Below are 27,237 nucleotides of genomic sequence, written 5' to 3'. Positions count from 1 at the left end.
AATAATAAAATATGTCTTGTTTGCTGACGACACAAACCTTTATTGTTCAGGGAAGAATTTGGAACAGCTGCTGAATGTGGTGGAAGGAGAACTGAAACATGTGAAGGCATGGTTCGATATCAAAAAGCTATCATTAAATCTAACTAAAACTAAGTTCAGAATTTTTGGCACTAGAATAATAAATAATCAAATAACAATTAAAATTAGTGGTATGGAAATAGAAAGAGTATACGAAAATAAGTTCCTGGGGGTAATAATTGATGACGAACTTTGCTGGAAATCACATATAAATAGTGTAAAATCAAAAATGTCTAAAACCCTAGCAATATTAAGTAAAACAAATTATATCTTCTGTCAAAGAGCACAGTTTTTTATGTATAACTCATAGTTTCATACATTACTAATTGTGTGGAGGTATGGGGTAACACCTATAAAACAAATACAAACCCTATTTTCTTATTACAGAAAAGAGCTTTAAGGATAATTAATAGATCTGACTATTATGAACCAACAAATAATCTCTTTATTAAATATAATACTCCAATTCCATGATATAGTAGAGCAGAAAGTTGTGACAACGACCTAAAAATGTGCAGTTCTTTCTACAAGTTTAAGAAAATGTTTAAAGAAAATAAATAAATATAAAACACTATAACTATGAAGTTATTATCAAAAACATTCTAGAATGTGAAACGTCAAATTTATATTTTATTTTGTCTTGAATTGTTTGTTTTCGTGGATTAATGCTAATGTTTCAGATTTAAGTTGATCACAAGATAAAAAGGGTTTAAGCTTCAGTCTACACCTTTTCGGCAAACGCAATGTTTATTTTACTTTTTTCATTTTGTTTTGTAAAATAACTTGTACAATGACCAAAATAAAGACAATTCATTCATTCATTCATTCATTCATTCATTCATTCATTCATTCATTCATTCATTCATTCATTCATTCATTCACATTAGGACCCCGACCCTCACCTGCGTGGGATGGCGATTCCTCCCCAGGCGATGCTCACCACGTATTTCCCCACCATGACGGGGTAATAGTTACACTCAAACACGCCGTTCTCCGTCTCCAGGATCTTCACCGGCTCCTCCAGACCCTCTGGACACAAACCACCGTCAGTCGGGTTCACTCCCATACAACAAACTCAACCACTAACATATATTCATGCTCAAAATATACCCGAGACAACGGAAGGAGTTAATTATAACTGGAGGTATTTGTATTTGTGTTTTTTACTAGATTATCTGAAATGAACCTGCTTATTAAAGTTTTTTTATTTATTCACACACCCATAAACATAGTCAAACTGGAAAACAAACATTAGCACCATCATTAACAGACTATATCGAGCATACAATCCTATATACAAAGGCCTCCTGCAGATCTACATTTTTACATTTGACTTTTTTTGAAAGTTAGCATTAACTGAGTGGCGATTTAAATAGTTGATTTATATATGTCGTATGGTCGGAAGAAATTACCCTGAAAAACTGAAAAAATTATCCATAAAAAAGGAAAAAAATTACCCCGAAAAACAGAAGAATTATACTTAAAACAGGGTGGAAAAAATTACCTTGAAAAACGGAAAAAATTATCCCCCCAAAAAATGAAAGAAATTACCTCGAAAAAACAGAAAAAAAATTACCTCGAAAAACAGAAAAAATTATCCCCCCAAAACAGAGAGAATTATACCTAAAACAGGGCGGAAAGAAAAAATTATTCCGAAAAACAGGGCCAAAAAAAATAAAAATAAATTTCATAAAAGATATTGTGGTGTACAGAAAACATGTATCATATTATACTACTATTATATATATATATCTTTTTATCTTTAATATGGGTGTTGGTTTTTTGGGGTGTTTTATTTCTCCTTTCTTGGTTATTGTATATGACTGAGTGAGTGAGATGGAGGGAACCTTCCAAAGGGATCAATAAAGTTGTCTGAATCTGATCCCTAACAAACATAGTCTTGGGGATACAGGTGTCACCACACCGAGCCATTTACTCACCTGTTCCGGTACCTTCTCCCAAAACGGCTACACAAGTTCACATCCCCAAATCACATAATAAGAATGTCCATATTTCACTACTTCCAACATAAATGATTTCCTATTAAGCTCATTTATGGAGTTTTGAAGGAGTGAAATAAAATCTATGACTTATCTTGTACTGAATAAATTTCCCCTTCGCCTCTCTCATGTTTTTCCCTGTATTTAGTTAGATATTTAACCAATCCTCCTCTTTCTGCCAAATGGTCCATCTGTATTCTTGTTGTGAACCTGCTTAGTTTAGATCTTAAAGGTTTCATTTAGTCCTCTGAACTTTCAGAACAAGTGCCGGCTTACTGGGTCCCTTCACGGTGACTTTCAGCTCCCCGCTGCCGGCTCCTTTGGTGTGCACCTTAAAGTCCGCCACCTCCTTCACCCTCAGGCCCTTGTGCTGCAGACCTCGGCCCGCGGCCCGGCAGGCGTTCGGGTTACAGGCTGTCGGAACCAGAGCAGAGGCAGGATCCCGGTTAGACCCCAAGACCCGACATAACTTCATGTGATCTGGATTCTGGACTTGCTGATACCAGTCTGGATGCTCCTCCTTTTCATCTTTGGTTCCCATTTCCTCCCAAAATACTAACTGAGAACATACATCAGTGTCATCAACATAAGTTGACATTTTCATTAATTAACACCAGATGACGCTGAGTGGTTACATTTAGAATTAAAGAAGCACAAGTCCTCATACAGAGCCTTGTGGTACTCCTCCCTGTTGTAGAGCTGCCAGTACTTCTTCCTCCTCCTCATCCAGGGCCACCCCTTATCCAGGGTCCCTCCTACCTCATACTACATAACCTCCTCTTCATTTAACTGTCTGGAAACACTGTTGCAGGATAGAAATCAATGAAATCAATACCAGTGATCTCTGATTCTTCAGATGATACTGGATCAAGATTTATCAATAGCAACCACGTGCACAAGGATTACCTTGCAAACCTTTTAAACACACTTTTTAGGCCCCGTTTACACGGAGCAAAAACGGTGGTGTTTTCATGCGTTTTGGCCGTTTGTTTACACGAAAACGGAGCTCAAAGTCACCAAAAACGATCATTTCTGAAAACTCCGGCCAAAGTGGAGATTTTCAAAAACTCCGTCTTCACGTTTGCTTGTAAACGGAGGGAAACAGACATTTAAGCTTCAGAACGTCACATTATGCAACAGAAACATCACCAGCGTCATGTGTGCGACCTGTGTTTACAATTTGTTTGGCCACCGTCAATATTTTCTTGTATTTTACCTGTTTAATATTCTAAAGTCACACTTAAAAGTAATTCCACTTCTCTGTCACTCCAAACAAAAGACTCTCGTTCCGTCTTGGAAGTAACTGGCAGTCCAGGCTGATTTATGGTTCCGCGTTACACCAACGCAGAGCCTACGGCGTAGGGTACGCGGCGACGCGCACCGTACATAGGCTACGTCGTCGATTTAACGCGGACCATATTATTCAGGCTTCACACGTGTCATTTGTTGACGTTTTTTTCCAGGACTCTGATTGGCTAGCATGACTTTACGCTTCTCGTTACACTGCCCCCTGCAGGTTTGGATGCTCATAGCACCTTAACAGCTTATTTATGCGGGTTCATGTAAACGAAGAGATTTTGAAAACGATCTCGTGTAAACTATGGAATTTTTCAAAACGTAGAGGGGGAAATATCCGTTTTTGTAAATACCTGGCTATGTGTAAACGGGGCCTTAGTGTAAGAAGTACCACAAGGCTCTGTATGAGAGCCCATTTTTTTTAATTCTACATGTTTCCACGTAAGGTCATTTTGTGTCAATTGTTGATTTATACAAAAGTCAATTTATATGCAGATGACAATGTGATTTATGTTTATAGCCAGTATGTTTGTTTTGGCGGGGAGCACCATGGAAACCAAAAGGCTCTAAAGGAGGAACTTCTACTTGGCTCCCACTTGGCCTCATCTTGTTTTTTCCATCCAAATATAAGTTCATATGCAGATGACACCACAGTTTTGTTTCCAATCAGTACTCTAGACTTTTTCTAGGAGAAATGGGACATGTGGACACCTTTGTGAAGCACCACAATACAGAGGAGTACCACAAGGCTCAGTCTGGGGATTTCCTTTTTTAAATGATGCTTCAACGTCATCTGGTGTTAATCCAAAACAAAACAAAAGTTAGGTTGTATGCAGATGACCAGATGATTTGTGCTTCAAACCGCTATCCCAGATGCTATTTTCTTTTTTTTGGAAGAGGGGCAATGGAAACTTTTGTCGAAAACTACTACAAAGAAGTGCAGAAGATATTCTTTCTAATAACATGGATTGATATAGATGTCAGTTTATATGCAGATGACACCACTTTATGTCCTGAATCAGTCTTTTAGAGCTTTTCTCGAGGAAACGGAGCATCCAGACTGTTACCAGCAGGCTTGTAAGGTATTGTCTGCAAAGAGATAAAATCCAAATAAATGTTCGAAATAATTTTTTTTTCTTTTTCCTCATTTTGTAGTTGTCAGAAAGATAAAAAAGTAAATAAAAAAGACAATAACTTACAAGATTATTAAACCTAAACTATTTCTGAGTAAAACAAAATTACTATTACAACATTTTTTAATTCCAGAAAAAAAATAATTCTGAAACACGCACGCGCACACAAACACACACGCACGCTCGCTCACGCTCACGCACACGCACACGCACACGCACACGCTCGCTCACGCTCACGCACACGCACACGCACACGCACACGCTCGCTCACGCTCACGCACACGCACACGCACACGCACACGCACACGCACACGCACACACACACACAGCTGCAGGGTTAGGCAGCCAATCAGCGCTGAGAAGCGATTTGCTCAGGCCGACAGGGGGAAGCGGTGAAGACGGCGAGAGCAGAGCGTCCAGAGCTGAGGACGTCTGTCCTCCCGGAGTTCAGGACAACATCCCAGCAGAAATGTTAGGAACATCAGAATAAGAAGCTGGAGACGTTAGCGGCAGGGGTTTCTGACAGGAAGTGAGCTGCAAAACGATGATGATGATGGTGTGGGGAGGAAGGTGAAAAGTGTTATTTTAAGGTGTTAATTTGCAGTTTTTAAGCGTTAATGACTCGTCATGTGAACCAACGATCCCCGAGGAACGATCCCTGAGGGATGCCAACAAGCCGTCCTGAGGCTCCACCTCCATCAGGAAGCTGCACATGTGCTGGACCAATCAGCGCACAGAGAAGTGAGCATCGTCGACAGGAAGTGACACGAGTGAACCCCTCTGGATGACCTGGAGGATCCACCTCAGCCACTATTATTGGCGGCTATTGATCAGAAATCCTCTTTAGATTCAGACTTCAGGCCTGTTTCCTTGCCTGACTCACCTGGGTCTCTACCTGGCAGGTACAACTCATCTGATTGATGGGGATCTCAGTTTCAGGCAAATACCACTTTTTCTTATTCACTTCATACAAATGACGCCAGAAAATAAAATAAAATTAAATATAAATGTAAAAAATAAACCATGTGGGCAACACTAAGTACCGCCCTACTGCTTCCACAGGCTTTAAGAGGGTAAGTTACATCCTGCTAATCATCAGTCGTTTAGGAACTGATCCTCCGGAACATTCAGGTGTGTCTTAACACAAAGCTGGACTCATGAGACCAATGTGGACATGTCGGGTCTTAATGTCCAGCACCAGGTTTGGAGGAAACCAGCAGAACCACCTCAGACCAACTGTCAAGCACGGTGGTGGAAGGATGCTGGTCTGGACCTGGAACCCTGCTGGACCATTAACTCCTTCTTTTTGTCTGTAATGTTATTTGTTTTTAATGAAAATGCTCAGAAGCATTCAGGTCCAACTATTGAGGGAAAGTGTACAATATTATGTTAGCTCAATAAATATGTTAGCTTCCATCAAAGTAGTCTTTATTTTAATTCATTAATATTAAAAACACATTATATTTGGTGGAAAAATAAGAGTTAAAGGTTAAAAAATTTGAATAAAATGTAATTCCAAAAAATGTAAATTTATTTATTATTTATTTATTTTAATTTAAATAAATAATTATTAAATTGTAATTATTATTAATAATAATAAATATAATCATATAATTATTTATTAATTAATCATTAATAATACATTGTAATTAATAATAAATTAATAACAAAAATAATACATTTAATATAATATTATAATAATATAATCATTAATATAAACATTAATATTAAAAACACATTATATTTGGTGGAAAAATAAGAGTAAAAGGTTAAAAAATTTGAATAAAATGTAATTCCAAAATGTTTGTATTTATTTATTTTAATTTAAATAAATAATTATTTAATTATAATTATTATTAATAATAATAATAAATATAATAATATAATGAATTATTAATTAATCATTAATAATACATTTGTAATGAATAATAAATTAATAATAAATAAATAATACATTTAATATCATATTATAATAATATAATAATTAATAATATAATTAATTATTAATTAATTATAATAAATAATACATTTGGGGAAAAATAAAACTGGTTTCATCGGACCGTACACATGAGGATGTCTGAAACGGAGTCATGTGACAGGAAATGATGATGTCACATGATATTTACCCGAAACTGAGACCCAACATGAGTGGTTTTACCCCCCCCCCCCCCCACGTCCACTCGGCCTGTCGGGATCAGAAGAGAGAAAGCTGCAGAAGAACCAAGCGGCACATGCGGTGAAAGGGGGGCCATCCAGGACCGGGCCGAAAGACGAGGCCAGCGCAGGCAGGCTGCAGTCACACCCCCCCGTCAGGTCCTGGCCTGTACTAACTTGGTCGCCGGGGCTTGGGAGGAGTCGGGGGGGGGGCCCTCCTGGTCCGGTCGGAGGGGGGGGTGCGGACCGGTACGATCTGGACCGGGGACCCCGGAGGAGGGGGGGCGCCCTGGGAAACTGGAGGAGGAACAACAGACGTGACACACCTGTACACATGAGGACCTGGACCAGGACCTGGACCAGGACCAGGACCTGGAGCCAGACCTGGGTCCGGGTCTGGACTAGGGATGGGCGGTATGGACTAAAAAATGTATCACGATAATTTCTGGGATTTATCCTGATAACGATAAAAATTACGATAAAAAAATACCAATTCAATTCTACCTTTGTAACTATAAATCTATCACCACATTCAGTCTCTGGAGCCAAATCACTGCTCTAAAAGATACTAAATGCCACTAAACTACACCAATTAAATTGAATTGATAAAAACCAATTAAATGAGTTACACCTGTACTGCAAAACTGGAATGACTCAACTCCTCGCTCTCAGATCCGCCATGTTTGTTACACAAACACGTCATCAACGGGAATCTTTCTTTCTTTCTTTCTTTCTTTCTTTCTTTCTTTCTTTCTTTCTTTCTTTCTTTCTTTCTTTCTTTCTTTCTTTCTTTCTTTCTTTCTTTCTTTCTTTCTTTCTTTCTTTCTTTCTTTCTTTCTTTCTTTAACGCAGCCAAAAATCCGGCATTAGACAAAAACATCAACGGGAATTTATCGTTTTTACCGATAAATTTATCGATTTTGGTTGATGATTTGTTTTAATTATTCATTGATTGATTTATTTTCTATTTTCTACTTCTCCTCCCCCTTTTTTTCTCCTTTTTTTATGAAAAACAATACCTATGGAGCCAAATCAAGGCCAAAAGTTTTGTTAATTTGAAAATAATTGAAAAACTAAGATTTGAACCTGAAAATTCAAGTTTTGACCATGAACTTATTTTTTTTATTTTTTTTTCAGTATCAGATCTTTTTTTTTCAGTTTCAAATCTTTTTTTTCAGTTTCACGTCTTTTTTTTCAGTTTCACGTCTTTTTTTTCAGCTTCAATTTTTTTTTTCAGGTTCAGACTTTCGGCCCGGATCTGGCGTAGGGGGCGTGGCATCAACTGAGAGGGGCGTGGCATCAACTGAGAGGGTCGTGGCATCATGAGTGACAGCAGAACAGAGAAGGCGGGGGACGTTCCTCAGTCATGTTGCCTTCAGGAAACGTAGGTTGCAGAAGTTACCAGTAGAAGTTTGATTCAACACTGTATATACACTATATTCACGTGATTGGCAGTGGAAAAAACTGATATTAGTGACACATTTCTGTTTAAAAAGCTGTTTTAGACCGTACTTGGCACCAATCGCAGTATAAAAGCAATAAACTATAGCGGAGCGGACGCCATCGCAAACGATACTGTGATGCGTTCTCGGTAGTATGTGGAATGGGTAAATGTCAAACTTTAAAGTGTGGCTGTTGAACTGTACAAAAAAAAACAACTTTGTATCCATCAGAGACGCTGACGGTGATGATGATGGGGGGGGTTTGGGGTAAATGTGAAGTTAAATGTGACGTTAGATGGATCAAAGGTCTTAAACCAGTCCAACCGTGTCCAGTGAGACACCCACCCTCAGAGATGTGGACGGTGAAGGGGCTCCTGGGGACCTGCTGGCCGGCGAAGGTCAGGTAGACGGTGTGGGGCCCCTCCAGGACCGGAACGTAGGTGCACCGGAACACAGAGTCCCCCCGGTTCTCCAGGACCACCTCCACCGTGTCCCGGCGGCCGCCGGAGTCCACGATGACCACGCCCACGTCCCCGGCTCCGGCCCCTGGGGGACAGAAGGACGGACAGAAGGACGGATCAGGTTCTGGTGGTTCTGGGTAAAGCTGCTTTCATCAACGAAACTTATGACTAAATATCAACGAACCTGTATTACCTGAGGAAAACGAGACGCAACGAAAATGCTGGTCATGTGACGTCACGATAACGATAATTAAATATATAATGCAATATCGTAGAGGAATAAAAACCAGACTAAAATGTAGATTACAAAATAAAAAGAGGATCCTAATCACGTAGATCTGGGCAGTACTGGAGTTGAGGGGGGATGAGGGGGGACGGCATCCCCCCCGAAATAAAAACGGTCCAAATCATCCCCCTGTAAAACTGCCATCCCCCCTTTCCATCCCTTATGTCATTTCATCAATGAATGTGGTTTTACTGCTATTTCAACATTTAGAGTCATCACCAGAAAAATAACTTATTTGACAATTTTCACCTGTTTCAAGTAAATTTTCACTTGAAATAAGTAGAAAAATCTGCCAGTGGGACAAGATTTATCTTCTTATTACAAGCAAAAAAAATCTTGTTCCACTGGCAGATTTTTCTACTTATTTTAAGTGAAAATCTACTTGAAACAGGTGAAAATTGTTGTTTTTTCCAATGATGTATCTTGTTTTAAGTGTAATGAGATTTATTTTACTAAAATGAGACATTTTAACTAGAAATAAGACAAATATTCTTGTTAAGATTTTGAGTTTTTGCAGTGATACATTTTACTTATCCTGTGAAGGACAGAGTCATATTGATAAGTTCAGAAAAGTGTTTTTTATTGTTGTGTTTTGATGTATTTGATGTAAGCCCAGTGGATATTTAAAGCTTACAGAAGGCTGCATTTAACTGCTGCTATGTCATTCCTGCAGTATTTCTGCAGGTGTATTGGTCACTGCTATTATTTGTAATATATTATATTATTTGTAATCAGCACAAATTATCTGTCCCCATATGATAAAATCCACCATCCCCCCTGATTCTTTTTACAACTCGAGTACTGGATCTGGGTATCATCTGCATAAGCTGTGACAACAAGAGACCTCAAGATAGTGGAGAATATGGAACAGGAGCGAGGAGCCCCAGAACTGGTCCCTGTGGGACTACGGTTGTCTAGGTGTTTCTTAAAGATTCATATTCAAAACTGTTACCAAGAAGCAGACTCCTTAGGAGTAAAGTTGCTTTCGTCGACCAAAATTAAGACTAAAAATCGTCGTCAACGAACCTTTATCACCTGAGTGGAAACGAGACGAGACAAAAATGCTGGTCATGTGACGATAACGATAATTAAATATATAATGCAATATCGTCGACGAATAAAAACGAGGCTAGAATGTAGATTACAAAATAAAAGATCTGCTAAAATGTGTCTTCATCTTCGTTGACCAAAACGAGACGAAATGTTCTAACAAAGATCCTCCGTCAACGTAGGACGAGCTGTGAACACGAACCGGATCTATAAATAACTCGCGAATCAATTATGAAGATTTCTGCAATTTTACTGGATTATTATGGGATTTTTCCAAACGATTTAATGGATTAAAACTCTGGGAAACTAAATGCAGGATATGGAGGTGAAACTCTTCCTGTTTAACCTGCAGAAAGAATGATTGCTCAGTTTTATTTGGTTGTAATTGTACATACGGGGGCACCGGCACTCCAGCCTAAGGCAAACCTAAGGCATATTACGGTGGCCGAGTCCCGCCATTGCTGAAAATAAAAGTAAACAAAAAGTAAACAAACGCCGCTGCAAATAAAATAAACGCTTAGCAAATAAAATAAAACGCTGCCAACAAAAAGAAACGCCGCTTCAAATAAAAGAAACGCTGCAAATAAAATAAACGCCGCTGCAAATAAAATAAAAAAACTACGCAAATAAAAAAGCCACAATGGAAGTGAATTACCGGGGACTATTTTTGCTGATGCACCGGTGTTGCACATTAAAAATTACACGTAGCGACATTGAACACTAACCTTTTCACTTATTTTCTCGTTCGTTGTTCTTCTTATTTCTCGCTCTTCTTATTTCTTCCTTTTCACTTAATTCCTCTTCGTCTTCTTCTTCTCCTCTCACGTAAAAAACGCCGGTGCATCAGCAAAAATAGTCCCCGGTAATTCACTTCCGTTGTGGCTTTTTTATTTGCGTAGTTTTTTTAATTTATTTGTAGCGGCGTCTATTTTATTTGCAGCGTTTCTTTTATTTCCAGCGTTTATTTTATATGCCGCTGCGTTTGTTTTTATTTGCAAAGCGTTTATTTTATTTGCAGCAATGGCGGGTCTCGGCCACCGTAGCATATATATGCATTTTTAATATGTAATATATATCCTATATATATATATATATATATATATATATATGTTTTTTATTTTTATTTTATTTTTTACCCGTGTGACCCGGTTTACTTTGTTAAACTGGTACCGGCACCCGGCCGACGTGCTGAATCCGTCCTCCGAGTGGCGCCAGAGCAAAGACCACGAACAGAACCGGTCCCGCTCACCTGCGGTGTAGATGTCGAAGTAGGTGGGTTTTCCGGCCACGTTGCCCGTGGGCTGCAGCCCCGGCCCGCGGGCCTGGACCCGGGTGGGGTCGCCCAGGGCCTTGGAGACGGTCACCAGGAAGGGGCTCTGGTTGATGTCCTGCCCGGCGAACAGAACCTTCACCTGCGGGGGGGACAGGAGCCCGTTCAGACGGTCTGCAGGAGGTCCGGGGGAACCAGGGACCCGGGGAACCACCCAGGGCCCTGGTACCCTGACCGGATCTGAGACCTGAACGGAAGCGGGCCCTCACCTTGTGGAGACCCTCCACCTTGGGCAGGTAGACCACGGAGTAGGTCCGGCTCTTGTCATTGTTGGGGATGACCCGGGCCTGGTGGGGGGGGGGGGGGGGGGGGGGGGGGGGGGGACACAGGTGAGCTGCAGGTGGGGGTCATGCACATAAATGAGAGGTGGGGCGGGTTCAGACCTCCTCGGTGTGTCCCTCTGGGTCCTCCACGTAGACCAGGACCTCCCCCAGTCCGGCCTCCACCGTCTCCACCAGGAACTCCGCCGGCTTCAGAACCGTGTTCCCTCTGGGCTCAATACCTGAGGCACAGGAGACAGGTGGCTCTAAACCCCGCCCCCAAACAGGTGGCTCTAAACCCCGCCCCCAAAGTCTAGGTGAGAAGCTCTAAATCCCGCCCCCAAACAGGTAGCTTTATCCTCCTGAGACCCTGCGTTCTGCTGTTCTGCGCCATGATACTTCATTTGTACGAACATTGACCCATTGTCCTCATCCGGGACCCCGCCTGCGCCATCTAGTGGTCTCATAATGAAATTACACTCATTTCGGGAAAAAACAAGATGGCTGGGATCTCAATGAAAGTCTTCTATGGCAGCTCCCGACAGAAATATGGACAAGGTAAAAATCCTAACCTAATTTTATGATTGAAACTAGTATATTTATGCACTGCGTCTGCGTCTGCAGCTTCACATGGCATGCTTTTTTGATATATCTGAGTAATATTAGCAAGCTACAACGTCTGTAAACATGAAGTACTCGTTTGAGGACATCAGGTCTATCTTCACTGCAAACACGTAAATTCTTTCCAAGAACATTTGTCTTTATTTCTTGCCCAAATGTCCAATTTCTAGTCAAAATACGTCTCATTACACTTAAAATACTTGTTTTTAGATTTAGATAGAAATAAGTAGAATAATCTGCCAGTGGAGCAAGTTTTTTTTCCTTGTAACAGGAAAGAAAACAATTGAAAATGATATATAAATATAAATGATATAGATATATAACCTAATACCCATGTTTTTACTCTGTAGCACTTTATTCCATTCAAAATGCTGAGTATATTTTAAATAAAATGTATCATATTTTCATTATTAGAACCTGACCAGGATGTGCAAGGATGCAGGGCAGGACCAAGAAAGGGAAATAGAGAAAAATAAACCCATTGTCCTCATGTGAGGCCATTGGATTTGACATAGTTCAACAGCACATAGAAAGCAAAAATTTAATGTCAACAAAAATTAGGTCCTACTGATCCCAAATAGTAAGGAGACATAAAAAATGCACATCAAACAAAAGCCCGGGTCTCAGGAGGCTAAACCCCGCCCCCAAACAGGTGGCTCTAAACCCCGCCCCCAAACAGGTGGCTCTAAACCCCGCCCCCAAACAGGTGGCTCTAAACCCCGCCCCCAAACAGGTGGCTCTAAACCCCGCCCCAAACAGGTGGCTCTAAACCCCGCCCCAAACAGGTGGCTCTAAACCCCGCCCCCAAACAGGTGGCTCTAAACCCCGCCCCCAAACCTCAGTCCAGGTGAGACCCCAATACACCCTAATCAGACTTGTAGTTCGGGAGACCGGTCCTGGTCTCAAGACCACTTTTTTGCGGTCTTGGTCTTGTTTCGGTCTCGACAGTCTTTGGTCTTGGTCTTGATACTCTCTGGTCTTGGTCTCGGTCTCGGTCTTGAGCTGAACTAGTCTTGGTCTTGGTCTTGACTTGGTCTTTGTTGGTCTTGGTCTTGGTCTTAATACTCTCTGGTCTTGGTCTTGGTCTCGGTCTTGAGCTGAACTAGTCTTGGTCTTGACTTGGTCTTTGTTGGTCTTGGTCTTGGTCTTAATACTCTCTGGTCTTGGTCTTGGTCTCGGTCTTGAGCTGAACTAGTCTTGGTCTTGGTCTTGACTTGGTCTTTGTTGGTCTTGGTCTTGGTCTTAAAACTCTCTGGTCTTGGTCTTGGTCTCGGTCTTGAGCTGAACTAGTCTTGGTCTTGACTTTGTCTTGGTCTGTTTTGGTCTTTATACTCTCTGGTCTTGGTTTCGGTCTTGAACTGAACTAGTCTTGGTCTTGACTTGGTCTGTCTTGGTCTTGGTCCTCTCTGGTCTTGGTCTCTGTCTCAGTCTTGAACTTGATACTCTCTGGTCTTGATCTGTCTTGGTCTTGATACTCCGCTCTTGGTAGTGTCTCGGTCTTGAGCTGAACTAGTCTTGGTCTTGGTCTTAACTTGGTCTTGACTTGGTCTTGGTCTTGGTCTCGGTCTTGAACTGAACTAGTCTTGGTGTGTCTTGGTCTTGATACTCTCTGGTCTTGATCTTGGTCTCGGTTAAGCCGGTCTGGACTAGCGGTCTACCTCTAATCTGTATGTGTTTGGGTTGTGGGTCTCACCGGGCCCGTAGGCCTTGGCCCGCTTGGGGTGCAGGGTCTTGGCCCTCAGGGGGGCCCCGGGCTTCAGCTTGGCCTTGGGGAACTGGGACAGGTAGGTCATGACCGAGTGCTCGTCCACGTTGGGGTCCACGATCTCCTCCGGGGCGATCACCTGGACGGGGAGGAATAAGGTCAGGTAACTTTATTGATACCCGAAAGTAGATTTGTTTGCAGGTAAAAAGTAGAAACTTATAACACCATCCAGTACAGTGACACAAGACAAACAGGAGAATAACAAAACAAAACATTGACAGACAAACAAAACAAATGCTCCAGATTGAATAAGCAATACAATAGATACATAAATAAATAGACCTAGATGGAGGATGGGAAATCATGTCCTATTTAGGGCATTAATAGCTGAGGGGACAAAACTTAATTTATACCTTTTAGTTTTGCACAAAGGCATTTTAAACCTATGGCCAGAAAATGTCCAGAGTTACTGGAATTGGCCATATATGGATGAGATGTATCATCTGAGATGGACTCAGCTAGTCTCTGTAGCTGCCCATTAAGGAGGCTCTAAGTTGAGTTGTGGCTCAAAAACTCTTTTAAAAGTCGTTTAAAACTCTTTTCAACTCTTTAAACTCTTTAAAACTATTTTAAACTCATTTAAAACTCCTTTAAACTCTTTAAATCTTTAAAACTCCTTTAAAAACTCCTTTAAAACTCCTTTAAAACTCTTTACAACTCTTTAAACTCTTTAAAACTCTTTTAAACTCTTTTAAACTCCTTTAAAAACTCCTTTAAAACTCATTTAACTCTTTAAAACTCTTTTAAAAGTTCTTTAAACTATTTTAAAACTCTTTTAAAAGTCCTTTAAAATTCCTTTAAAACTCTTTAAAACTCCTTTAAAACTCTTTAAAACTCCTTTAAAACTGCTTTAAAACTCCTTTAAAACTCTTCTAAAAACTCCTTTAAACTCCTTTAAAACTCTTTTAAAACTCTTTTAAAACTCCTTTAAAACTTCTTTAAAACTCCTTTAACTCTTCTAAAACTCTTTTAAAAGTTCTTTAAACTATTTTAAAACTCTTTTAAAAGTCCTTTAAAACTCTTTAAACTCTTAAAACTCTTTACAACTCTTTAAAACTCCCTTAAAAATCCTTTAAAACCCTTTAAAACACCTTTAAAACTCTTCTAAAACTCGTTTAAAAGTTCTTTAAACTCTTTTAAAACTCTTTAAAAGCAAGGTAAGGTAAGGTAAGGTAAGGTGAGGTAACTTTATTGATACCCGAAGGTAGATTTGTTTGCAGGTAAAAAGTAGAAACTTACAACACCATCCAGTACAGTGACACAAGACAAACAGCAGAATAGCAAAACAAAACAAAACAAGCTGGAGGATGGGAAATCATGTTATTAAATTAAAGAGGTATCTAAGGTATCTGGCCCACCTCACAACCTGATTAAGAGAGTTTTTATTTTTTAGGGGTAAGTTGCCAAACCAGGACACTGAGCTAAAAGAGATTATAGATTCAATAAAACATCTATAGAACATGATGAGCAGCTTTTTTATCAATGTGAAAAGATGACAGCTTCCTTAAGCAGTGGAGATGTTGGTTTGCCTTTTTATAGACGGTTTTCCACAAAAGACAGTTTGCTGTCTATAATGGTCCTAAGGTATTTATACTTGTCCACACATTCCACTGCCTGACCTTTGATACGGATTTGTTCCTTGTCATCGGTGAGTCTCCTGAAGTCCACATGCATATTTTTTGTTTTTGAGATATTTAGTTGAAGGCAGGACTGCTCACACCAATCCACCAAGACCTGGACGATTGGACCATGGCCCGTCTCATCGTCCCTCAGCAGGCTGACAAGGACAGAGGATGGGCCAGGAATGGACCGGTTTTAACCAGAGGTAGGTAGTAACGAGTTACATTTTCTCTGTTACATTTACTTGAGTAAGTTTTGGGAAATGTTGTACTTTTAGCAGTAGTTTTGAATCACTATACTTTTTACTTTTACTTGAGTAGATTTGTGAAGAAGAAACTGTTCCTCTTACTCCGCTACATTAGGCTACGTTGAGCTGTTACTTTTCTTTTATCCCTTTTATCCACGTACGCGTCAATCTCATGACATCACTGAGTGATTCTTTGGAGAAATGTTTGTTTTTGCATGTTTTGTCACATTTACACAAACTCAAACACACACAGAGTTTCTATGAGTTCATGTTTGTTCTAGTTCTGCCTGGTTAAAAAAGAAAAGTACAAAGGCTGGAAATTTTGTACTACTTGTGCTTAATTTATTTTTTTATTCTGTTATTTTATTATTTATTAAAGTACTTGAATTTACTTTAAGATTATTTTAATTAAAGCTATTTTTTTTATTAATTTTAATTTATTTTATTGATTTAATTTGCCTGAAGATGATTATTTTGTACTTTTGTCTGTTTGAATGGTTGTGTTAAAAAAATGAATCAGACGTTACTCAACAGTTACTCAGTACTTGAGTAGTTTTTTCACCAAGTACTTTTTTACTTTTACTCAAGTAATTATTTGGATGACTACTTTTTACCTCTACTTGAGTCATATTATTCTGAAGTAACAGTACTTTTACTTGAGTACAATGTTTGGTTACTCTACCTAACTCTGGTTTTAACCAGCAGTTCAGACACACGGCGTAGCAGGGAACTGGACCCGTACTTTGGGGACGAGACGGGGGAGTGATCTTAAGATGATCAGCTTTTAATGAGAACAATCCGAAAAATGAGACCTTTCAAAGTAAAAGCATCTGGAACAAACAAACAGAACTGGTACCAGAATAAGATACCATTTCCTAGATTTTTTTTTATTATGCACTTCGAGAAAAAAGACGTAATGTCAAGATTAATGTTGAAATACAATTTTGAGAAAAAAGTCAAAATTTAGCTTTTTTTCTCAACATTTCAACTTTATTCACGAAATTTGGACTTTTTTCCCATCATTTCAACTTTTTTCTCGAAATTGTACTGCGGAGGTGACATCCACTGCCAATCCAGGAAGCAAGAACACACGGAGGCACACGTCGAGCACTGGAGATCTGCAACAAAAACCACAAACGAAACACAAAACCGACACGGAGCCGACCAAAACATGAGCAGCAATCGACCCAAATCTCGAGATCTGATCACAATCTGAGCTAAGGTACCGCAACTAACTAACCCCAAAAACTACAGAGCAAGCAGGCAGGTGAGCATGCAGGCCCTAAGCCCTAGTTGACTTATGCCTTGGGCCGGCTCCGGTTAATGGTACCGATAGACTAAGGTGGGCGTGGTCTAATCGGCCTCCAGGCCTGCTAGTCCCGCCCACCATTGTTTGATTGACATGTGGTAGGCGGGGTCATCTCTAAGTACTGTATATGGGTGATGTCACTCTCAGGTTAACCAGGGTGACGTCACAGAGGTGAGTGGGTGTGTCGGCCGGTGGGCGTGTCCAGTACTAGAGTTGTAAAAAGAAATCAGGGGGGATGGTGGATTTTATCATATGGGGACAGATAATTTGTGCTGATTACAAATAATATAATATATTACAAATAATAGCACTGACCAAAACACCTGCAGAAATACTGCAGGAATGACATAGCAGCAGTTAAATGCAGCCTTCTGTAAGCTTTAAATATCCACTGGGCTTACATCAAATACATCAAAACACAAAAATAAAAAAAAAATATATATATAAAAACAGTTTTCTGAACTTATCAATATGACTCTGTCCTTCACAGGATAAATAAAATGGATCACTGCAAAAACTCAAAATCTTAACAAGAATATTTGTCTTATTTCTAGTTAAAATGTCTCATTTTAGTAAAAAAAACTCATTACACTTAAAACAAGACTCATCACTGGAAAAAACAACAATTTTCACCTGTTTCAAGTAGATTTTCACTTGAAATAAGTAGAAAAATCTACCAGTGGAACAAATTTTTTTTGCTTGTAATGAGAAGATAAATCTTGTCCCACTGGCAGATTTTTCTACTTATTTCAAGTGAAAATTGACTTGAAACAGGTGAAAATTGTCAAATAAGTTATTTTTCTGGTGTTATTTTTCTGGTGATGACTAAATGTTGAAACAGCAGTAAAACCACATTCATTGATGAAATGACATAAGGGATGGAAAGGAGGGATGGCAGTTTTACAGGGGGGATGATTTGGACCGTTTTTATTTCAGGGGGGGGTGCCATCCCCCCTCATCCCCCCTCAACTCCAGTACTGGGCGTGTCCTGAGCAGGTGGGCGTTACCTGTGGCACTCCCAGCCAGTCGTCAGCCTGCTGCATGGCCTCCCGGGCGTTTTCCACCGGCTGGTTGGGGTCCCATGTCTCCCAGTCGGGACACAGACCTGAAGGCGGCACAAACACAGACGTCATTCATTCATTCTTATTTGAAAATGTCTCCATCTCTCAGTCTTGCTGTTGCCGTTGGTCTTAATAACTCTCCCCCCTCCGCTTACGTAAGCGGTTCTTTCCTCTAGAACAGGGGTCGGCAACCTGCGGCTCCAGAGCCGCATTCATCCTAGTGGCTCCTGGAGCTTTTTCAAAAATGTTTGACCTTTTTGTTCCTTTTTTTCTTTTTTTTTCTTCTTTTTTTAAACTTTTTTTTCTCTTTTTTCCATTTTTTCTCTTTTTTCCTCTTTTTTTCTTCCCTTTTCCTTTCCTTTTTAATCTCGACACTGCAACTTTTTTCTCAACATTTTGACTTTTTTCACGAAATTTCTACTATTTCCTTGACATTTTAATTTTTTCTCGACATTTTGACTTTTTTCTCGAAATTGTACTTCAACATTAATCTCGACATTTTGCCTTTTTTTCCTCGAAATTATGACTTTTTTCTCGACATTTCAACTTTTTTCTCGAAGTGCATAATGAAAAAAAAATCTTTTTTCCTTTTTTTCTCTTTTTCTTCTTTTTTCTCTTTTTTTCTTCCCTTTTCCTTTCCTTTTTAATCTCGACATTTCAACTTTTTTCTCGACATTTTGACTTTTTTCTCGAAATTGTACTTCAACATTAATCTCGACATTTTGCCTTTTTTTCCTCGAAATTTTGACTTTTTTCTCGACATTTCGATTTTTTTCTCGTCATTTTGACTTTTTTCACGAAATTTCTACTATTTCCTCGACATTTTGACTTTTTTCTCGAAATTGTACTTCAACATTAATCTCGACATTTCGCCTGTTTTTCCTCGAAATTTTGACTTTTTTCTCGACATTTCGATTTTTTTCTCGACATTTCAACTTTTTTCTCGAAGTGCATAATGAAAAAAAAATCTTCCCCCAGTTATAAACTAATATAGATACATGAAGCATGTGTTGCCTTCATTCTAAGGCTGATACAAGACTTTTATTTTTTGCGGCTCCAGACAAATTTGTTTTTTGCGTTTTTGGTCCAATAGGGCTCTTTCAACCTTTTGGGTTGCCGACCCCTGCTCTAGACCCAGCAAAGAGAGTGCTACCTTGGAACCGGTTCTTCTGGCCCGGAGCCAGTTCTTTGTCAGTGGAAACAAAAAAACCCGGTTCCAAACTCAGCACTGGCCCAGAACCAGAACCAGAACCAGAACCAGCTCTGGAACCGGTTTGGTGTAAAAGGGGTACGGTAGGACTAGAAATGCCGTCATTGTACCGGCTGTGAGCCTCAGTATCTGAGGATTTATAATCTCCCCTGTTTGCTTCCTAGCGTGTAACAGATCAGAGAGCCGGTGTGTTTGCTTTCTCCCCGCTGGCCCTGACTCCTTGGAAGCTGGAACGGGTCCAGTCCTGCATGTTTTCCTCTGTCCTCCCCCCTTCACTTTCCGAGCATCCTGGTTGGATGTTTATCAGAAAAATGTCAAAGAGCAGCTTCCTCGGCCGTCACTGTTTTCCACCTGCTATGAAATCAGACTCAGGAACTCGGCGGACCACCCAGACACTCAAAGCATCGGTCAGTCGTCTCGGTTGGAAGACGCTTCAGAAGCAACATTATTAGCCTCCTTTACAAAAGGCAAACAAAACCGTTTCCATGGAAACGACCGGGTCAAAAAGTGTTTGTAGTATCTAATCTTCTACGTTTCCCTGCGGGAGAGATCTACGTCCACTTCAAGGTCTTTTTAGTCCTAAACTAGAAGGTTTTCACACAGGGTTAGGGTTATGTCACATAATAAAAACCATGGCAACAGTAACTAAGTGTACGGAAGAGTATTAGGGGCAGGCAGGAGAAAAATAAAAATGTTAATATTTTAGATACAGTATATATATTTTTCATTATGCACTTCGAGAAAAAAGTCGAAATGTCGAGAAAAATGTTGAAATGTCGAAATTAATGTTGAAGAACAATTTCGAGCAAAAAAGTCGAAATGTCGAGAAAAAAGTCTAAATTTCGTGAATAAAGTCGAAATTTTGAGAAAAAAGTTGAAATGTCGAGAAAAAAGTGGAAATGTCGAGATTAATGTTGAAGTACAATTTTGAGAAAAAAGTCGAAATGTCGAGAAAAAAGTCGAAATGTCGAGCAAAAAAGTCGAAATGTTGAGAAAAAAAGTTGAAATGTCGAGAAAAAAGTCGAAATGTCGAGATTAATGTTGAAGTAAAATTTCGAGGAAAAAAGTGGAAATGTCGAGAAAAAAGTGGAAATTTCGTGAATAAAGTCGAAATTTCGAGAAAGTGGAAATGTCGAGAAAAAAGTGGAAATGTCGAGATTAATGTTGAAGCACAATTTTGAGAAAAAAGTCGAAATGTCGAGAAAAAAGTCGAAATGTTGAGCAAAAAAGTCGAAATGTCGAGAAAAAAGTGGAAATTTCGTGAATAAAGTCGAAATTTTGAGAAAAAAGTTGAAATGTCGAGAAAAAAGTGGAAATGTCGAGATTAATGTTGAAGTACAATTTTGAGAAAAAAGTCGAAATGTCAAGAAAAAAGTGGAAATGTCGAGATTAATGTTGAAGTACAATTTCGAGGAAAAAAGTGGAAATGTCGAGAAAAAAGTGGAAATGTCGAGAAAAAAGTCGAAATTTCGTGAATAAAGTCGAAATTTCGAGGAAAAAAGTGGAAATGTCGAGAAAAAAGTGGAAATGTCGAGAAAAAAGTCGAAATTTCGTGAATAAAGTCGAAATTTCGAGAAAAAAGTGGAAATGTCGAGAAAAAAGTGGAAATGTCGAGATTAATGTTGAAGTACAATTTTGAGAAAAAAGTCGAAATGTCGAGAAAAAAGTGGAAATGTCGAGATTAATGTTGAAGTACAATTTTGAGAAAAAAGTCGAAATGTCAAGAAAAAAGTGGAAATGTCGAGATTAATGTTGAAGTACAATTTCGAGGAAAAAAGTGGAAATGTCGAGAAAAAAGTGGAAATGTCGAGAAAAAAGTCGAAATTTCGTGAATAAAGTCGAAATTTCGAGAAAAAAGTGGAAATGTCGAGAAAAAAGTGGAAATGTCGAGATTAATGTTGAAGTACAATTTTGAGAAAAAAGTCGAAATGTCGAGAAAAAAGTCGAAATGTCGAGATTAATGTTGATGTACAATTTCGAGAAAAAAGTGGAAATGTCGAGATTAATGTTGAAGTACAATTTCGAGGAAAAAAGTGGAAATGTTGAGAAAAAAGTCGAAATGTCGAGCAAAAAAGTCGAAATGTTGAGGAAAAAAGTTGAAATGTCGAGAAAAAAGTCGAAATGTCGAGATTAATGTTGAAGTACAATTTTGAGGAAAAAAGTGGAAATGTCGAGAAAAAAGTCGAAATGCCGAGAAAAAAGTGGAAATTTCGTGAATAAAGTCGAAATTTTGAGAAAAAAGTTGAAATGTCGAGAAAAAAGTGGAAATGTCGAGATTAATGTTGAAGTACAATTTCGAGAAAAAAGTCTAAATGTCGAGAAAAAAGTCTAAACTTTATTCTCAAAATTTCGACTTTATTTTTGAAATTGTATTTCAACATTAATCTCGACATTTTGACTTTTTTCTCGAAGTGCAAAATAAAAAAAATCTTCCCCTCTCAAATATTTTTTCTCCTGCTTGGCCCTGATACTCTTCCGTACTAAGTGGGCGGGGCTTACTGGTACATCAATAAAGTTTTGGGTCCTTGTCTCGTTGGGAAACTGGTTGCATATTATTCTCCAGCATATAAACCTAACCGTCTGTTTTCATGACACTTTGAACCCAAAGTGGGTCTACAACGGTCCGGGTCCGTGAGTCCGGGTCCTACCGGGGGCGCAGTTGTCCACCAGGGCGCCCAGCGCCTTGCCGTCCCTCCAGTCGCGGTGGAAGTTGGTGATGGGCAGCTGCGGGACCTTGTTCTGGATCCAGCCCAGCAGCCGCTGCTTGGGCGTCAGCTTCTTGGCGTCCTCGTCGTCCTCGTCCTCCCACATGGGCATGGAGATGGAGTAGTGCAGGATCAGGGTCCAGATCAGGCCCAGGATCAGCTTCAGGTTCCCGTCCACGATGGCCTTGGAGTCTGGGGGGACAGAGACAGAGTTACAGAGCGGTTAGTCCTCGGTAGCAGTGTTGGGGTAATTACTCGAAAAAAGTAATCCATTACATATTACTAGTTACTTTTTAAAAAAGTAATCCCTTACAGTACTTAGTTACTGGTTGCTGAAAGTAACTATTTACATTACCAGTTACATTACTTTTGGATTACTCCGCAATATCACCTGAGCTGCAATTGCCAATGAACAACATATACAGGACTGTCTCAGAAAATTAGAATATTGTGATAAAGTCCTTTATTTTCTGTAATGCAAACATGTCATACATTCTGGATTCATTACAAATCAACTGAAATATTGCAAGCCTTTTATTATTTTAATATTGCTGATCATGGCTTACAGCTTAAGAAAACTCAAACCCCAGATTTCTGAACAGTTTTTATCTGTCAGCAAACAGATTACTGAACAAGACTTAGTTCTTGTGAAAGACTGAACTGAAGATTTTTTTATATCACATATAGAAGCCCAAGACTATTTATCTGTTTTTCTATCCTCTTATTCCACATACTGTTTTTATGCTTTTATTCATGCACTATGCACTTTGTTTGTATGTCTATCTTTTAACTGCAAATAATGATGATGAGCCTGCACAAACAAGTTTTTTACCCATGTTACTACCAGTAATATGATGTGACAATAAAGTTGATTGATTGATTGATTGAAATATCCTATCTAAAAAAATTGAATATTCTGGGAATCTTAATCTTAAACTGTAAGCCATAATCAGCAATATTAAAATAATAAAAGGCTTGCAATATTTCAGTTGATTTGTAATGAATCCAGAATGTATGACATTTTTGTTTTTTTAATTGGATTACAGAAAATAAAGAACTTTATCACAATATTCAGATTTTCTGAGACAGTCCTGTAGTTGGAACCTTATTACTGCAGTGCCCAGATCAGCACAAATGTGTATTCATAAAGTCCCGTAAAATCCCGTAAAATCCCGTAGGATCACGTAAAATCACGTAAAAGTGTTGCGCAACGCGTGAAAACGCATGAAAGGCAAGTTTGATTTTCTTTTCTGTTCTCCCGTTCTACATGTAGCTGAAAAGCTTAAAGTAACTAAAGTAACGTAATGTGTTTTGTCTTAGAGTAACTATAATGTGATTACCCAAATTACAACTGTAACGCAGTACATTATTGCGAGACTGGCGAATGTAATCTCGTTACAGTAACGCGTTACTTTGTACCGCGTTACACCCAACACTGCTCGGGAGTAACGGAGCAGAGGGTCAAGTGGATGTTCTGGCCGGTCCGGGTCCCAGACGGACCCAGATTATTATTTTATTTTCAAAGTATTGTTCCTGCCAGTTTCATTTCCTTTGCCATGTAAAGATTTTTTTCAGTTCAACAGTGATATGCAACATTTTAATACAAGACAGGCTAATCATTTAAATGTCCCGAAGTTCCGTACTGGTTTGTGTCAGTTCTCCATCAGATACAGTTATGGAACAGCTATACAGCAATAACTGGTACTATAACTGGTACTACTGGTACTATAACAGTTATTCCAGTTATGGAACAGCTATACAGCAATAACTGGTACTATAACTGGTACTACTGGTACTATAACAGTTATTCCAGTTATGGAACAGCTATACAGCAATAACTGGTACTATAACTGGTACTACTGGTACTATAACAGTTATTCCAGTTATGGAACACCTATACAGCAATAACTGGTACTATAACTGGTACTACTGGTACTATAACAGTTATTCCAGTTATGGAACACCTATACAGCAATAACTGGTACTATAACTGGTACTACTGGTACTATAACAGTTATTCCAGTTATGGAACACCTATACAGCAATAACTGGTACTATAACTGGTACTACTGGTACTATAACAGTTATTCCAGTTATGGAACACCTATACAGCAATAACTGGTACTATAACTGGTACTACTGGTACTATAACAGTTATTCCAGTTATGGAACACCTATACAGCAATAACTGGTACTATAACTGGTACTACTGGTACTATAACAGTTATTCCAGTTATGGAACACCTATACAGCAATAACTGGTACTATAACTGTTACTACTGGTACTATAACAGTTATTCCAGTTATGGAACAGCTATACAGCAATAACTGGTACTATAACTGGTACTACTGGTACTATAACAGTTATTCCAGTTATGGAACACCTATACAGCAATAACTGGTACTATAACTGGTACTATAACAGTTATTCCAGTTATGGAACAGCTATACAGCAATAACTGGTACTATAACTGGTACTACTGGTACTATAACAGTTATTCCAGTTATGGAACACCTATACAGCAATAACTGGTACTATAACTGGTACTACTGGTACTATAACAGTTATTCCAGTTATGGAACAGCTATACAGCAATAACTGGTACTATAACTGGTACTACTGGTACTATAACAGTTATTCCAGTTATGGAACACCTATACAGCAATAACTGGTACTATAACAGTTATTCCAGTTATGGAACAGCTATACAGCAATAACTGGTACTATAACTGGTACTACTGGTACTATAACAGTTATTCCAGTTATGGAACAGCTATACAGCAATAACTGGTACTATAACTGGTACTACTGGTACTATAACAGTTATTCCAGTTATGGAACAGCTATACAGCAATAACTGGTACTATAACTGGTACTACTGGTACTATAACAGTTATTCCAGTTATGGAACAGCTATACAGCAATAACTGGTACTATAACAGTTATTCCAGTTATGGAACAGCTATACAGCAATAACTGGTACTATAACTGGTACTACTGGTACTATAACAGTTATTCCAGTTATGGAACACCTATACAGCAATAACTGGTACTATAACTGGTACTACTGGTACTATAACAGTTATTCCAGTTATGGAACACCTATACAGCAATCTCTCTACCTCTACTTCATTCAATCATTTCAAACATAAACTCAGGAAACATTTAATTGATCAGATTACCTAATGACATTTCTAGATTTGTTATTTTTTCTTTAATCATGTAGATACCATGTATTCTGTTCATGCTGCTGTTTATTTGCTTTGTTTTTGTTTTTAGACTGCAATCATGTATTCTGCATATTTTAAATCTTTGTACAATCTTTTGCTGTATTTTACAGGTAGAGGCCTCGTATAAGCCCCTTGGGCTTTTTGCCTCAGCCGAGCACATTACCATCTGTCTTTTACATTTGGATGTTACTTGTTCTGTTTTTTATACTGGGCTGAATAAATAAATAAATCTAAATCTAAATCTATGGTGGATCCAGACGGATGGTTCTGGGGGTTCTGGGGGTTCTGGAGTGGATGCGTACGAGACGCCCAGTTTGGTAACTTATTTTCTCTTCATCCATAATTCCAGCAGCCGCCAGTAAACTGAGCTTCACCTCCGACAACAATAAACACCAAAATGACCCAAATGAACACATGAACACTTCCATCATCCATCCATCCATCCATCCATCCATCCATCCATCCATCCATCCATCCATCCATCCATCTATACATCCATCCATCCATCCATCCATCTATACATCCATCCATCCATCCATCCATCCATCCATCCATCCATCCATCTATACATCCATCCATCCATGGATCTATCCATCATCCATCCATCCTTCATCCATCATCCATCCATCCATCATCCATCCATCCTTCATCCATCATCCATCCATCATCCATCCATCCATCCATCTATACATCCATCCATCCATCTATACATCCATCCATCCATCTATACATCCATCCATCCATCCATCCATCCATCCATCCATCTATACATCCATCCATCCATCCATCCATCCATCCATCCATCATCCATCCATCCATCCATCTATACATCCATCCATCCATCTATACATCCATCCATCCATCCATCCATCCATCCATCCATCCATCCATCCATCTATACATCCATCCATCTATACATCCATCCATCCATCCATCCATCCATCCATCCATCTATACATCCATCCATCCATCCATCCATCCATCTATACATCCATCCATCCATCTATACATCCATCCATCCATCCATCCATCCATCCATCCATCCATCCATCCATCCATCTATACATCCATCCATTCATTCATACATCCATCTATACATCCATCCATCCATTCATCCATCCATCCATCCATCCATCCATCCATCCATCCATCCATCCATCCATCCATCTATACATCCATCCATCCATGGATCCATCCATCATCCATCCATCCTTCATCCATCATCCATCCATCCATCATCCATCCATCCTTCATCCATCATCCATCCATCATCCATCCATCCATCCATCTATACATCCATCCATCCATCTATACATCCATCCATCCATCTATACATCCATCCATCCATCCATCCATCCATCCATCTATACATCCATCCATCCATCCATCCATCCATCCATCATCCATCCATCCATCCATCTATACATCCATCCATCCATCTATACATCCATCCATCCATCCATCCATCCATCCATCCATCCATCCATCCATCCATCCATCCATCCATCCATCCATCCATCTATACATCCATCCATCCATCCATCCATCCATCCATCATCCATCCATCCATCCATCTATACATCCATCCATCCATCTATACATCCATCCATCCATCCATCCATCCATCCATCCATCCATCCATCCATCCATCCATCCATCCATCCATCCATCCATCCATCCATCCATCCATCCATCCATCCATCCATCTATACATCCATCCATCTATACATCCATCCATCCATCCATCCATCCATCTATACATCCATCCATCCATCTATACATCCATCCATCCATCCATCCATCCATCCATCCATCCATCCATCGTCCATCCATCCATCCATCTATACATCCATCCATCCATCTATACATCCATCCATCCATCTATACATCCATCCATCCATCCATCCATCCATCTATACATCCATCCATCCATCCATCCATCTATACATCCATCCATCCATCCATCCATCTATACATC

General features: G+C 39.4%; 1 protein-coding gene across 10 annotated transcripts in view; it reads right to left on the bottom strand.

Annotated features, from left to right (window-relative positions):
- Positions 1–27,237, bottom strand: part of LOC133424353 (filamin-C-like) — a 120,154-nt gene that overhangs the window by 59,988 nt on the left and 32,929 nt on the right. For 5 of the 10 annotated variants that reach the window (XM_061714889.1, XM_061714896.1, XM_061714890.1 and 2 more), the window contains exons 2-11: positions 21,972–22,220; positions 18,060–18,157; positions 13,805–13,955; positions 11,614–11,732; positions 11,440–11,517; positions 11,150–11,312; positions 8,449–8,649; positions 6,839–6,958; positions 2,355–2,492; positions 981–1,107 (exon numbers count right to left, since the gene is read on the bottom strand). In XM_061714889.1, coding sequence (XP_061570873.1) covers positions 981–1,107; positions 2,355–2,492; positions 6,839–6,958; positions 8,449–8,649; positions 11,150–11,312; positions 11,440–11,517; positions 11,614–11,732; positions 13,805–13,955; positions 18,060–18,157; positions 21,972–22,220 — 1,444 coding nt within the window. The remainder of the gene's footprint in view (positions 1–980; positions 1,108–2,354; positions 2,493–6,838; positions 6,959–8,448; positions 8,650–11,149; positions 11,313–11,439; positions 11,518–11,613; positions 11,733–13,804; positions 13,956–18,059; positions 18,158–21,971; positions 22,221–27,237) is intronic. The other 5 variants (XM_061714893.1, XM_061714894.1, XM_061714898.1 and 2 more) reach the window with 1 other exon arrangement.

This window comes from Cololabis saira, chromosome 23 (assembly GCF_033807715.1).
Source record: "Cololabis saira isolate AMF1-May2022 chromosome 23, fColSai1.1, whole genome shotgun sequence".
Lineage (NCBI taxonomy): Eukaryota > Metazoa > Chordata > Actinopteri > Beloniformes > Belonidae > Cololabis > Cololabis saira.
The sequence above is the reverse complement of the archived record's forward strand: the minus strand, read 5'-3'. Positions and strand labels throughout refer to the sequence as shown.